General features: G+C 44.8%; 1 protein-coding gene across 1 annotated transcript; it reads right to left on the reverse strand.

The window, feature by feature from the left end:
• Positions 1–292: 292 nt before the first annotated feature.
• LOC123794941 (pepsin B) lies at positions 293–8583 on the reverse strand. Its single transcript, XM_045801343.2, has 9 exons — positions 8528–8583; positions 7913–8069; positions 6670–6787; positions 6064–6182; positions 5184–5383; positions 3920–4042; positions 1656–1803; positions 655–753; positions 293–445 (listed from the first exon to the last, which is right to left on the reverse strand). Exons 1-9 carry the CDS (start codon positions 8581–8583, stop codon positions 293–295), a joined length of 1173 nt encoding a protein of 390 aa, XP_045657299.2.
• Positions 8584–15657: the final 7074 nt, after the last annotated feature.

A 15657-nucleotide genomic window follows, 5' to 3' on the forward strand; every position in this document is an offset into this window, starting at 1 on the left:
CCTCTGCTCCTCCCCCTGCCAGTGTTCTCTTTCTCTCTCCTTCTTAAATAAATAAATAAATAAATAAATAAATAAATAAATAAAATAATAAACTACTACAAATAGAACACAAAGAAGACATTTAGGAGGAACTGCAAGGATGTTTAGAGATTCTTAATTTATTAGTTGAGGGAGTAAGATTCTAGTACACAGAGGGATCAGACTAGTCTAAAATGCTGCTGTCAGCCCAGAGAACCAATAGGGCAATCCCAGAGTCCTGCTGGGAGGGTGGAGACAGCTGTCTCATGCTAGTCTACTCAGAGAGGGCAAAACTCACCCTGTTGACAGCCAAATCGTAGACAGTGTAATATTCCCTAAGGAAGACATCTCCCAGAATCCACAGGGGCTGTCCATTGGGGGATGGCAGGTAAGTGACTTCAATCCCAAGCGTGCAGTACCCATTGTTCTGAAGAGACAAAGGACATGAGGATATAACCAGATGCATGGAAAGGCTTTTCCCCACAGGAACTTCTTACCCTATATTCCATGATACCTTGTGGGGTTTCTGTCTTCTTGTTCACCCTCAGCTCTGCCACTGGTGACTCCCCAGTGGACACGGAACAGCTTTTGGGCCCATCCAATCCCACATCCATGGAGCCTGGAGTGAATACTTACATTGAGGACATAGGTAGAGGGAGGCAGAGGTAAAGGTGAACCACTGATGACGAAGGTGATGGTGGGCATGCTCTGTATGGAGTTGCAGTTGACCACATACTGAGAGAGAGGAGAAGCAGAGCTGTAGAGTGCCAGAGGACTGGGGGCCCAGACAAAGGGCCGAGTTCCCCATTCTCTGTGAGACGTCTTCCTGACCTTCCAGCAGAGGCTGGTTGAGAGCATGGAAGGCAAAGCCTGATTCCCAGGAGCAACACTGACCAGATGCTTTTGCTTTCCTGGGCCTCTTTGGACACATCTCGGCTCTGAGATATTGGTTGTACTGATATGGCCATAAGGAGTTATCTCATTCCAGAACACAGATTTCTACTGCGAGAAAGTACCACTTAGAGAAAAGACACATGGGCACACCCTGTAGACGCATGTTCTCACACACTACATATCCACACTTGTGTGCACCTATCTATGTACTCATCACACACACACACACACACACACACACACACATCCCGAGGAACCAAGATTTAGTCTGACTAAACTAGACTCTCGCATGCAGGAGGAGCAAACTACAGAAGTGGGTATAAGGGGAACAGGGGTGAGCACAGCAGGCTGCTCAGAGTAAAAGCCAAAGGAGTATTCCTAGGGAAGAAAGAAACCCAAGTGGAATGGAGAAATGCAGTATGCCTGGCTCTGTTGCAGACAATCAAATGACAGCCGCACCAAGGTGAGATGTGTTCCAAAGGCCTGCAATGGAACAGCCACCCCTCCTGAGAACCATTCAGCCCATACTCACCATTGGAGTTGGTGTTATTCCCTCCCCTTATTCCTCCTTGCATTGAGGGTTCATGCCTGAAAGGCCATGATATGTTCCCACCTGTTCTGTCCCATCACGAGCTCAGTTCTCCACCAATCCCTCCTCCAGTCTCTCATGAACTCATTGCACTCAGGCTCCTATGTTGAGGCCTCCTGGAAGTGCAGAGGAATCCTGGCTTCCGGTTACTCACATCACCATTCTGATCTTGCTGGGCTCCTGTCGCTGTCACAAAGGAGTTCAAATACTGCTGGGGAACAGTCAGTGGGAAGGTTCCTGTATCCACAATCCCCTGGCAGCCCTGGGAGCACAAGCCAGTGGCTTGGTTACCGATGAGAAACCTGAGGGGAACACCAGTACAAAACAGTAAGGCATTTCTAGGGGAAGCTGGGTGGCATAGTCGGTTGAGCATTAGACTCTTGGTTTTAGTTTGAGTCATGATCTCAGGGTTGTGAGATCGAGCCCTGCATTGGGACTCTCTCTCCCTCTAACCCTCCCCCCCTCCTCTCTCTCTCCCTCTCTCTTTTAAATAAATAAGTAAATAAATAAGTAAATAAAAAAACAAATCTTTAAAAAGAGAGAGAGAGAGAGATTTCTGCTATAAATAAGTGCCACATCCACCCTAATCTCCCAACCCTGCAGCTCTGAAAACATGCCTCTTCCAAAAAGCCAGGCCATATCTTGACACTGCAATCCATGTAATAATAATTCTATGTCTCTGTGGCTATTGGAGTAATATCCTCTGTCTTGCTCTGGTAACTACTCCAGCTCTGACTGAAAGCTCTGGGGAGTAGGGACTGTGTCTTATCCTCTTTAATCTGCCTGCTTATATGAGGCCCAGCACATAGTGCCAAATATAGCTAGAGCTGGTAATCACATCATAAATACACATTGGGCACCTACAATCTACATGTAGAAGACACTTTCACAAGAATTATGGTGATGTAAAGAGGACTAAATTGTATTCACTGTTTTTAAAGAGCACATTCTAATGGACATGACACAACACCATACATTAAGCCACAACATCATAAGGCAATAGTTGGTGATCTCCATAAAGTCCTATGTGATTCAGTCCCTGATCCCTCATCCAGGCTTTTCTGCTGCTCTGCTCTTCCTCTTCAGTTCGTTTATATTTTGGGTACTGTTGGTGAATCAAGGTACTTGGACGTAATGGTGAACAAGACAGACACCACAAACTTAACACAAATGCACAAATGGTGTTTAATTGCAGCCCTGCTGAGTGCCATGAAAGAAATGCAAGAGGCCAGAGAGGCGGGGACTTGATCTGCTCTGGTGGTGAGAGGCAGTCGGTCAGACAAGGATTATTCTGAGAAGAGATGCTTAAAGGGTGAGTGTAACTGGTCCAGGTGAAAAGACCCCTCTATTCCAGGCACAAAAAACTACTTGTCAGACATCCAGCTGCTTACCTTTCTCCCTACTCATGCACATTGGGCTTGATTCCCCAGTGTCTACCCACAGATGAGGAGATATGTGTTGGGACACAAGCCAGTAATACTATGGGACTGAAAGAGAGATTAGGCCCCTGAGAGGCTTTTTCAGGGGAGGTAGGAATTCATCTGGGCTGTGAAGGATGCACACAGGACGTGAGGGGCTTCAGGTGATATAGTCAAAAGAGAAGAAGCAAGAAAGTCATGGCACGGTGCAAGGACATGGCAAAGTCTGTGCGGCACATTAGGAAATAGTGGGAAGGCTGTACCAATAAATAGTGCCCATCTGTTGTATGGTCTTGAGTAAAGGCCAAAAAAGCATATCTTTAATTAGCGGTGATGGAGATTTCCTGAAGGCTTGGAGTGTAGAAATAATTGATTCATGGTCCTGAGCTCTGGGAACAGATATGCTTGGGCTTAAAATTTGTGAAATGTGTGACTTTGGATGAGTTACTGAACCTCTGAGCCTTGATGTCTTTATCTATGCAATGAAATATACTTCTGACCACCTGATAGTGTTGTAGTGGAATATACACACAATATATATTTATATATATTATATATATAAATTTATATATATTTATATATATTTATATATATTATATATATATACAATTTATATATATTATATATATATATAATATATATAAAATATTTAGCACAGTATCTGGCACATAGAAAACATCAATGACAGCTCTTACTTTTCCTGATGAAGGACTTGGTAAAGATTGTGCTACTAAGGATAATGAAGCTTCCAGAAACAAAGACGTGGATTCACAGAAGCCTAGGAATGACCAACCTGCTGACATGACAAGGTTCAGTGACCAAGTCAAAAAGTTCAGTCAAGGGCTAGATGCCAGAGTCTACTGAGTGCCAATAACAATCAGCCTGAGGGTTTGCTGATTCTTTCAGAAGTTTGTGCCAATGCAAGAACAGGAAATATTGTCACACTGGAGGAACATCCTAGGGGTGTCCATAATCCACAGGAACTTTCTTCAGTACTTACTCATCGATGGCAATCTGCCAGTACATTTCCCGAGTGACTGGAGTCCATACGATCTCACCAGAATAAAATTGGGAGTCCACACCTCCCAGGATGAGCTCCCCACCATACTGATATGTTGGTTGGCTGGGGAGAAAAGGAGAAGTGCATGAGTTTCCACAACACACATGATCAGGCAACCCCTTCCTCCCCTCTTAGCATCCCTCTCTCTTTCAGACACAGAGGAACCGGGGATGAGGGGTCTTGTCCTCTGACCTGCTCTTCAGACTCCAACAGGCTCAAGGCACAAGGGAGAGGAGCCTCTTCAGAGGAACACCCAGAGTTTCAGAGGCATGGAAATATAAACTATGCCCATAAAAGGGGAGATGGAATTGGAAATCAGGCCTCTGAAAAGAAACTATAAAACCATCCCAGGGAAGCCCTGCTGGGGACAAAGTGAGAAAAAGAAGAAATGCCTCAGAGAGTGCCTCGAATTGGGGACTGACAGAGAAAGATCTCTAGTGTGCAGTGAAGGAGATGCTCCAGTCATTCTCAAGTTAGTAACTGGACAGTATAAGAGGATTCAGGCCTCTTCTGTTCCCTACCTTGGGCCTGCCATTCACTGAAGAAAGACATTTGGAATCAAGTACCCTGAGGATCATTGTTCAAGGAAAAGAATCAGTAAGTAAAGTTTGCCATGAAAGCTCAAGGCCAATAGAAATGTACTGGATTTGTGACCAAGATATTTGTATCTGAGTCATGGCTTCACGCCTACCAGTGAGTTAGTGAGTGATTTTGCTCGACATCGAACACGTGCTTGAGCCTGCATTTCTTTTCTGGCAAAAAGAAGCCAATAGAATTTTTAAGATGTCATTTGAAAATTACTATGAGAACACTTTGGAAAGCCAGACATATATTGCAGTGATCACTTCATTGTTGTTCTCTTTACTAGTAAATGATCATCAGGCTTGTTCTATAGCTCTACAATTGTACAAAACTAACACGATAACTTCAAATTTATTAATCAAAAGGTGAGGGACTGTAGTTCACTTTTAAGAAAAGAGTCATCTTATGGATTATGGCCTAAATTAAAAATACTTGTAGTGCATTTAAAATAAATTCCTTCCAAAATGAAATAATTAATTTTCAGAGATGCATGAATTGCATATAGCAAGTTGTACTCATTGTATCAGGAAATTTTAAAACCTTGGCCCTGTCTGATGTTGACTTGCTGAAAGCTCCCACAGCACCTCATTTGCTGAGACCCACCCAGGGCAAGGGTGCTCACCGAGAGAAGTAGAAGCTGAAGATGGGCTGGGTGAGCTGGTCCTGCTGTATCATGTTCTGCAGAACTGTTGGGCCATTGTCCACTGCCAGGTTGGAGTAGGCCATTCCCAGGATACCATCAAAGTATGAATAGTAGAAGGGGTAGTTGGGCTCATTTTCACTCATGCCAAAGAGCTGGTTATTGATGACGATGTTCTGAACCTGGGACGAGCAGAAAGAAAAGATTAACAATTCAGGTGGACAAAGCCTTCCCAGAATTAGGTGCCCAGGGAATGGAATCTAGACCCTTCTTTGGGGAGAGGAAGTTGGCGTCTTTCATGCTTAGCTCAATCATAGCGTGGAGCATGGAAGATGAAGGGACAACAGCATCACCCAACCATGTGTGTCTTGGAAAGAAGAGTGTGGGTGTTGGGGAAGCAGAGGCTGTTGTGTTCTGGAGTTAGAGTTTCCACTTCCATAGACAGTGAAAGGACAGTGGCTGGTTTTATATTGAACAATCCACGTGCACAAATGACATAGGAACTGTCGGTGCTTGACGTAAGGAAAAGAAAATAGTGAAAAGAAGGTCTTCAAATATCTAGAATGAAGTTGTGTGCAGGAGGAAGCAGATGTGCTCCACGTAGCTGCAGAGGGCAGATTAAGGTCAGGGAACAAAGTCATGGGGAGGCACAATGTAAAGAGATCCCTGCAGTCAGGACTGCTGTGAGAGCAATTCCTGTCTTGAGAGAAAGGTTTAATTAGATGGCCTTCAGCATCCTTTCCAACCAACAGCTTCTGGGAATTTGTACCTATTTAGTAATCATGGGTCTCTCTGACAGCTTTAGGCTCTAGAAAAGGGGAGCCAAAGAACAGACCCACAGAAGGATGAGAAGAGCACTTACAGCCACAGTGTCATATCCCAGGAGCACAGTCAGGCTGCCAAAACCATAGGCCAGTGTATAGGTTTGCCCATTGTTTCTGTAGGTGGAGGAACTGCTGGGGTTGAACCTGTTGTGAGTGGCTGTAGAAAGACAGAATGAAATATAAGCAGCAGTCATGGCTTTCCAAAATATTGGAGGACACTTATTCTTGATGGCCTGAGACCATCAGACCAAACCTGGGATTGGGCCTCAGCCTCAGATCTTTTGTGCTGAAGACAATCTGTAGCCCCAGAAATGTCTGCCCCCGTTTGGAAACAGATGTTGCCCCTTCCTTCCATTTCCTGAGGGATGGATCAATTCAAAGTCCCAGAAATTGGGGCCCACAGGAGAGAGCTTAGGGAAACTAATAGTGTAGAAAGGAAGGGAAGCCTTGGTCTATTTCTGTTGTCTTTTTCCAGAATGTAGACCAAGGGCAAGATTTCCAGATGGTCTGAATTTAAGGAGGATGAGATCATGGGTATGCACCGAGAACTCTGGATTTGGATGGTGAGATTGTGCTCAATCCTGACTCTGCCCAGCCCTCTGCTCCTATCCATGGGGGGCGGGTAGTGATGGTGGTATACTCACTGCAGGCCTGGCTCTGGCAGTAGGTGGAGGGCACCCACAGGTTGGAGGAGCCTGTGTCAAAGAGGATCAGGAAATTTTGTGGTGGTGTCCCAATGCTGATCTCTCCAAAGTAGTAGTTCTGCAAAGAAAAGTTTGTCACTCTCATTAAGCAGGCAACCTTGTCCTAAGAATACAGAAGTAGTTGACTCACTAGAAGCTACATTCTGACCAAATTATATTCTTCTCTTTCCAGAAGTTCTCCTTCACATCTGGAGCCAGATCCCCTCAATATTCCCCATTTTTGTCCCTAATTGCAAGACTTTGACCAGGTGAGAATCTCTTCCTCCAAAGCATTTTCTATTTTGTATCAGGCGATACCTCCATGGATTTACCATTCTATGCCAGAACATGCAAAGTTGGAGAAGCAATCACTTTTTCTCCATTCCCAGTGTCCATCCCCTCTCCCCACATCACACACACACACACACACACACACACACACACACACACACACACAATCTTTCTTTCTCTTCCAATGTTAGATATTTCCCCACCATTCCCCTCCCTCTGGTCACACAAGAGCTAAGGTGCCAGGAAATCTAGAGTGAGAGGTAGCATGGAAAGCAAGAAGAGAACTTCACTGAGACACAGTTTCAGTTCTAAGTGAATTTGGGCCAGTTCTCTCACTTAGCTGCCTCTTCTTCCACCATCTATAGAAAGTAGAAGTCAAAATAGGAGATTCCTAGGGTGGCTTCTAAATCTGACACTCATGTCACATCTCAGTAAGGACAGTCCATAGGACACCAGTGTGTTGAGACACCCTGAGCAGACACTGCAGCCTCAAGAACACTCAAATGCTTGCTCTGAGTACCAGTGTATGTTTCCAAGCAGGGAGCTGTATGACATCTCGAGCCACTGGAGATTTTGCCTGGCAGCTTTGCATGTGCTTTCCTTCTTTCCCCTGTAGCCCATCACTGGGACTTTCTTTGGCTCTCTCAGTTGACTTGAATATGGCCACTGTGAATCTCTTAACCGTATAAATGGAGATTTAGAGAGTGAGCCAGTAATGAGAGGAAAGAAGGAAGGAAAGGGAATACTATGGTGTTAAGTGGTACCAACTCATAATTTATCCAGATACTTTTCATAGGAAGGCGAGACTTAGGTTTAGTAAAAAGTCCAAAATCAGAGCTGATGAGAGGTCTAACTAAGTATCCAAGATGGTTATTAGCCAAGGGTCATGGATACTACATCCCCCTTCACTTACATCCAGGTAGTTGGTGAAGGGCTCATAAGCAACAGCATCATTATTGTAAAGATACTTGGCGGCTGGATCAACCTTAGGGTGGTTCTTCAGGAATGTCTCTAGTACACCCCGTTCTTTCATCACCTGGCGGATGGACTTTCCTTTCTTCAGAATGACTCTGCAGAGAATAGGGCAAACAAAAGGAGTCAGCTTCACCTTCCCCTTTGTAGCAATCCCTTCAACGATCTGACCTGGAGTTTTCAAATCTCTTTAGTATTCTGAAAATCCACTACAACGTATATTTAGATTTTTCTACTTACTTATTGTTTCCACAGCATAAATTTGTTTATCCGAAGTCCTTCCTGTATCTCTCTTTCTTAGCCAACACAACACCAACCCACCTTTACACACACACACACACACACACACACACACACACACACAATCGTCATCATCATCATCATCATCATCATCATCCATTTCAAGTCGAGGGTCTCTGTGGTTTTTGGGTTTGTGTACCAAGACACAATCTGCCTGCTTTCCATGAGATCTGTGGGGGAAGGCCTTTTCTCTACCCTAGCTTGTGATGTTCCCTTAGGGCTGGAATTCAAAATGAAGCTGAATCCTCATACACACCTTTCCACACCTTCTGAGAGGTGTAGACAAATCAAGACCAAGACCAGGATCTTCATGGTGCTGATTTTAGTGGCCCCTAGACACACCAGGACACAGTGGTACACCCAAGGGTTGGGACACACAGAGAGAGATTGGGTCTCTCTTTTATATCCTGATCTCCTTGCACTTTTCACCTGTAGGCACGTGGGTTTCTTAGCCTTGTACCAACCTGTGCCCCTACACATCCATGGATTCTGTTTGTTTTTTCTCCTGGCAAGAATCATAGCCTTTAATATCCACTCTGTAGTCAATTTAAAAAGTGATTAATGGCTTTGCTGATGGAATCGAAAGATTAGGATGTGATAACAAATGTGAAACGCACTGGAGACAAAGGCTCCTGGTGCCCACATCTCCTGCGAAATGGGTGCTGGCAACTTCTGCCAGAACAATGGAACAATTTGTTCTTTGACTCCAAAGTCCATGTGCTGTTTGGAGATTTACAGTAGACTCTCCACTTCTCCTTTTCCTTCCTGTTCCTCTCATCAGACCCATCCATAGTCTTCTGATGCGATTCTCATGGTCCATGACGCTCTGATCTTTATTTTCAATTTCTTAGTTTACAATTAGCCAACATTTATGGAATGTCCACTCTGTGCTTGCTTCTGCACTAAGCTCGGGGAGTACAAAGAAAATTCAGAAATGGTCCTTGTATGCAAAGTCAGCATCCTGCCTAATGACTGACACATAATCTAATTATAAGGCAATGTGATCACTGTAGCATCCAAATGTGCGTTGAATGAACTAGAGTGATTAAGAACAGTATTGGGGCACCTGGGTGGCTCAGTTGGTTAAGCATCTGCCTTTGGCTCAGGTCATGAGCCCAGGGTCCTGGGATGGAGCCCCGAGTCGGGCTCCCTGCTCAGTGGGGAGTCTGCTTCTCCCTCTCCCCCTGCCCCACCCCCCCAATCATGTGCTCTCTCCCTTGCCCTGCTCTCTCTCTCTCAAATAAATAAAATCTTAAAAAAAAAAGAACAGTATTAAGAAAGCAAGCAGAAGCAAGAAGTGATAGCTCCTGGGGGGATGGAAAAGCCTTCAGAGAAGAGGTCATTTGAGTTAGGATCTTCCTGGTTGGTAGATGAGAAAGTAAGGAAAGTGGAAAAGCCACTGGAGGCAGAAGCAAAGCCTGAACAATGGCTCCTGAGAGTGCAGTTGGTGTCACGAAGTCAGAGAACACTGTGACCAGTGTGGCCACAAGAGCACTTTTCTACATGGCTCCTCACAAGTCAAGACCCATCCAAAGAACCTGTACTGGGTCTGTACCGTCCTCATCATGACAATTAGCTCTGGAAAATTATTTTCTTTTCAGGATTCCATTGCAGTAGAAAAGACTGTAATGCTAAAATAAGAATACTCTTGATTCTACGAAACTATACTAAAGCAGCATGTATTCAATATCCACAGTGTTTTAACTTCTATTCCACCAAACTATTTATTACTGAACCTTATCCTGGTGGAGCACACCCTGGAGCATCTGGATCAAACTCCTGGAACCCAGTACCAGGTGTCTACACGGGCGGGGCTGGATGGTGAGGTGGACCTCGTATGCCATGCTAAGTAACATGGACTTCATTCCTTAAGCAGTAAGGAGCCATTAATTTGCTTTAATCAAGGGAATGACACCCGTAATGCCTTCTATGTTACTAGTTTCTAGACTGTAGCCTTCTAGAAGCATGTGGTGAAAGAGGCAGTTTACAAAATGATTCCCTAGGTAAAGTTGCAGCAGGCATGAGAGAAGTTACTGGAACGTTGTCATGAATCTACCTTGAAGCTTTTGAGCTAGGCACAAACCCAAAGAGTTTCCAGTGTCATATGCACGATTTAATGTTTCTTTATAGAAAGAAATTATTAGAGGGAAACTGGAAGGTCTACAGAAGATAAGCTTATAACTACAACTCCCACTTATCGACCTTGGACCAGGCACATATTTCATGGAACCCCTGTAACAACCTTAGGAGCTGATCTAACTTCCCCATGATCACATAGTTAATCAAAGGCAGAGCTGGGACTTCAAGTCCTGTTTGCCTGGACTCAACCTGTATCTCAGCACAGCCTCCTCCTCCAAGCCTGGGGTGTTCACGCTCTCTCTGCCTAATGTGCTCAAAGGCATCAGCTTTAACGATAATGACAGAGATGTATGTGTGACTTAATTTTCTGTAGGAAGGGATTCTAATTGCTTTTCTTCCACTCTCCTAGTTGTCTGCTGCCTGCATAGAAAATGTAACCCTGTCCGTTGCTGCCCCCTGGTGGCAACATTCCTAACTTCACAAAAACAAGGTTCTGGGAACTTTTATGGGACTCCTAAAGTCCAAGTAGAAAGTGACAAAAGCTCCTAACAGCTTGTCCACAACTCACTTTCCTGTGTGGAGACAACTGGTGCCTGCTCATTAGTCGTGCCCATTGAGCCTGTGTCCTGCCCCCTTGTCCACCCATGTCCAACTTGCCAGCTGTTCCTGGGACTTGTCCCTCACACATCTGTGCCTCTGACCCCTTGTCAATCCCTTAACACTGCAGGCTGTCTTACTGTGCTTACCAAGTCTCCTTTGCAGTGAGACATTAGTACATAAGCTCTCTGAGTCTCCTTCCTCAGCCTGAGATGACATGTCTGTGAAGCACAGGGCAACCTCTCGTTTCTATCAGAAATCAATCATTTGACTACTTGTCTTCTTTCTTCCACTAGCGTTTGAAGTCCTGTAGAAGCCTGGGTCCTGAGATATAACCCACTGTGCTCAGCACAGCGCCTTCCACTCAGAATCATCACTCAGATTTCTCTACCAGGAGAGGGAAGAGGGTAGCAGGATACACAGGCTTCCATCTGCAGTTATTCAAGGAGTGCTCAGGGACCTTCCCTTCAAGGTACTGGGTCTATTAGGAGACATAGTATTGACATTGTTCTCTGGCAAATGCCATTTCTGGGGGCGCCTGGGTGGCACAGCGTTAGGTGTTTGCCTTCGGCTCAGGGCGTGATCCCAGCGTTGTGGGATCGAGCCCCACATCAGGCTCCTCTGCTATGAGCCTGCTTCTTCCTCTCCCATTCCCCCTGCTTGTGTTCCCTCTCTCGCTGGCTGTCTCTATCTCTGTCGAATAAATAAATAAAATCTTTAAAAAAAATGCCATTTCTTTCAGACCAAAGTAAATTATGTCTCATGTGCCACATATCTGTGGGAAGTGATCACAGTCTACAAAGACCACTGTCATGGCCATCTGTTCATATCACAATAATTGAGAGTTTACACAGTCAGGATGGAGGGAGGGTTTAGCAGGTATTATTAGAATCCTTATAAATGAAAAATTCTTCAATTTCTTCACTCAGGGATATGAGGTCTGGGTCAGAGCACGCATCTGGAAAGAGAGCACATCAGAGACAAGGAATTCATCAGAGGTTAGGGTCCTAGGGCCCCTTGATCATAGGAAAATTAGATATTTAGCCAAAAGCTACTAGGAAGTCTATCTGAGAAGCCTGGGTGTTGGAATCTCTAATGTGTGTGAGAGTCCCAGGAGAATGGGAAACAATTCTCAAAAGAAATGGTACCAAGGCAGGATTCAGGGCTGACACAGCTAACGTTAAATACCAAAGCTTTATTTACATGCATCCTATTATCTTGTCACTTAAAAACAAATGCCTGCTTTTTCCCATTTTGTGTGATTGGATTTGAGGTCTGAAAGTCTTCAGCATAGGATCCTAATCTCTTGTTGGACATTTTCCTGACACTCGAGCTCAAAGAAAGGGATACTGGCTATAAAATATCTCTGGGTGGAATTATGGGAGCAGCAGGTGCAACAAGTCACCTGGCCCTTTACCTCCTGTAGGTCTCTTTCTACAACCTCAGCAAATGTGTCTTGAGATAGCTGAACCCCACCCTCATCTTGGTTTTCTCCTTATGGTAGGCTTATTTCTATAGCTGGGGTAGTGAAATCATAGCTGATACATGAACAGTGTGGGGGCCAAGGGCAGGTTGCCCCCAAATGTGCCACTTTGGCATATCGATTATTTTAAATAAGAGAAACAGTTGGTACAAGGACACTCAGACCCTCCTCTGTCCCCCTAAAAGCAGGAAACCAGTCTCCCATATGAAAAATGCCTTCCTTGTACTAGGAAGTAAAAAGAAATCCTTATCACCAGAGATAGGGACTTTAAAGCTGAGAAAACTGTAAAAACAAACCTTGTTATTTTTTTTCTAATCTACTACTTCAGCCTAAATTCTGCTTAGAATCCCCTAATTCAGGTTTCTGAACACCTTTTTTCTTTATCCAATCAATTCCTCACAAATTTATTTTCTCATTGTCTAAACACTGCCTGCCTTGATCATTTCTTTAGGTCTCAATCTTATTATGGGGCCTCCCTGTGACTTAGCAAAACTTTGGGTATTTTATTCCTGTTAATTTGTTTCATGTAAATTTAATTCTTAGTCCAGATGGAAGACTTTGAATGGTAGAGAAAAAATCGTTCCTTCCCAACAACAGAAAGATGATTCTGTTTTATCTACATAGAGGCTTTATATCTATGTATATATCACCCTCTAGCTTACTTGTTGACTTGTTTCATGGAAATGGGTCATGATGCTTTACCCAGGCATGTACCAGGCTGCAAATCCTCAGGAGCAAATACACAAACAAAATTTTGCTCCATTTAATGCCTTGTTGCCTCAATTTAGGACATACTCAAAGGACACTTATTATCCTGGGTATGTCTCCCCTCTTCCGGAGCACTTCATCAAGCAGCAATAGGAAAGGATGTACAAAGGAGGGGTTCCATCCAGACCATGCCACCTGAATAAGGAACCACCCACCCATCTTTAAAGAGCCTACCTCTGACCTTCCACATCTCTGGCATTATTGAATTCTAAATCATAGTGGTTTCAATCAATAGTAATCAATCTGCCAGGCACTTTCAAGGCATCCAGAGATTTTGCATTAAACCCATTACACAAGGCTCCTCATTTCCTTGGAACTTACAGTCTTGAATCCAGATAGATGAGAAGCAAATACACTCAAAAAAAAATCAATGGTAATAAGGACGGTTACATATAATTTAGCAGTCAGACAGTGCCACTTCTGAGAGTGAGCTTACTAATTATGGCAAGACAGTAGCCATGAGCCAGGACTGACACAGGCACACCGGGCAGTGTGGTGACAGCAGATGTGCTGTGAAGACAGTGAACAGGGAGGTGGTGATGGGATGGATGGTGCTATTTGGCAAGGATATCCAGAAAGGTCTTTAGGGGAAATGGCACTGGATCTGAGGTCTGAATGACAAGACTGAGCCAGCCCTGTGAAGATCTGGGCTAGGGCTTCCCAGGGAGGAGGAGCTGCAAGTTCAAAGGCTGTAAGCTGGGGAGGGACTGGTGGGAGGAACAAGGAGGAGGCTGGTGTGGCTAGAGTGTGGAGAGCAAGGAGGAACTGAAAACAGAGGAGGAGGGCCGGGGCTGAACACGTGGCCCTTGTAGACCGAGTGCTTCAGGAAGCCATTTAGCATGTGTGGAACTGTGGGGCAAAGGGTCAAGGTCTTTGTTTTGCTCCTGAGAAATCCAAGGATCAGCAAGTGAGTGTAACTTTCTCAAGGTTGCATTAAGGAAGTGAAAGTGTTGAATCTTGGCCTCCATGTCCATTCTAAGTACTATGTCCAACACAGCAAAGAGTCTTGGGTGATTTTTCTTGGACAATTTTTCTAAGCCACAGTTTTCCTTTCTTTAAAAGGAATATAATAATAGAATCAATCTGATAAGGTTTTAAAGATCAAGCTAATGTAGAAAAGCATTTAACATAGTACCTATAACATAATAAACGCTCAATCCATGCGAGCTATCATAATCCCAGAGGTGCCATTTTTTTAAGAGGAAACTTGGATTAATTCTACAATTATTTTTTTTAAAGATTGTATCCATTTGTTTGTCATAAGAGAGAGAACACGAGCAGGGAGGAGGGCAGAGGGAGAAGCAGTCTCCCTGCTGAGCAAGGAGCCCAGTGTGGGACTCCATCCCAGGACTCTGAGATCATAACCTGAGCCGAACGCAGACACTTAACCAACTGAGCCACCCAGGCGTCCTTAATTCTACAGCTCTTTGTTAAATGTCTCATGCATCAACATCATCATGCTAGACCTATGAGTAACAGTTGGGAATCAAATACGCATCTTTGGTTTTGAGAAGTTTACCAGTTATACTTGGAGATTTACCAAGTCCTAGCATGACACAAGAGTAAGATGACAGAGAGTAGCTCTACATGCAAACGTTGACAGAATCCTAAGACTAGGCTCCTATGGGGTGGGCTTCAGCTGGGCCACGACAGCGGTGATGTGCACTTCTAATTTGCACAGCCAGGAGGACAGGAAGTGGAGGATTCTCATTAGAATATTGCCCTAGACAACATTCCCTCGTTGCAGCTGGCCACCGACAAGGACTTCAGAAAGCACCGGAACCGTGTGGCCTACCTAAGCCTGTTTTACAATTGAGGAGCTGGGACTACCTTCACGGGCTCCTCCTGACCACGGATCCAGGACTGAGGACAGAGCTGCTCTTCCCCCCTGCACTGCTGTGCTCTCTTGTCTGCCAGCACGGGGCCCAGGGAGGGAAGGGGCTCGTAACTACTGTGTGAGAACAGAAAGCCTACTTCAGAGTGCTCTGTGTCCATGTGGTGGTTTGTTGTATACATACGGAGATGAACACTGCCCAGTGTTCAGTGGGGTGGCTCCATCTTCCTGAAATTCTCATGGGTCTCTGTCCTCGTGCTCTAATTCCCAGGTCCCAGTTTTACGTATTCTACCACTAGCCCTGGGAACAGGGGCTGTTGGCCTCTCCATATCAAGGATTTCAATGAGATTTGGGCTTGTTTGGGCTTGTATTTGGGCTTGCTACAAATGGAGGATATTTGAAGGGAGAGGAAAACATGTTTTAAGGGTTCTTCTGGGTCGCCCGCGTGGCTCAGTTGGTTAAGTGTCTGCCTTCAGCTTAGGTCATGGTCCCTGGGTCCTGGGATCGAGCCCACGTCAGACTCCCTGCTCAGCGGGCTGTCTGCTTCTCTCTCTCCCTCTTCCACTGTCCCTGCTCATGCTGTCTCTCTCACATGCTCCCTTTCTCAAATAAATAAATAAAATC

The sequence above is a fragment of the Ursus americanus genome, chromosome 12, assembly GCF_024610735.1.
Source record: "Ursus americanus isolate L20-20 chromosome 12, mUrsAme1.1.p, whole genome shotgun sequence".
NCBI lineage: Eukaryota > Metazoa > Chordata > Mammalia > Carnivora > Ursidae > Ursus > Ursus americanus.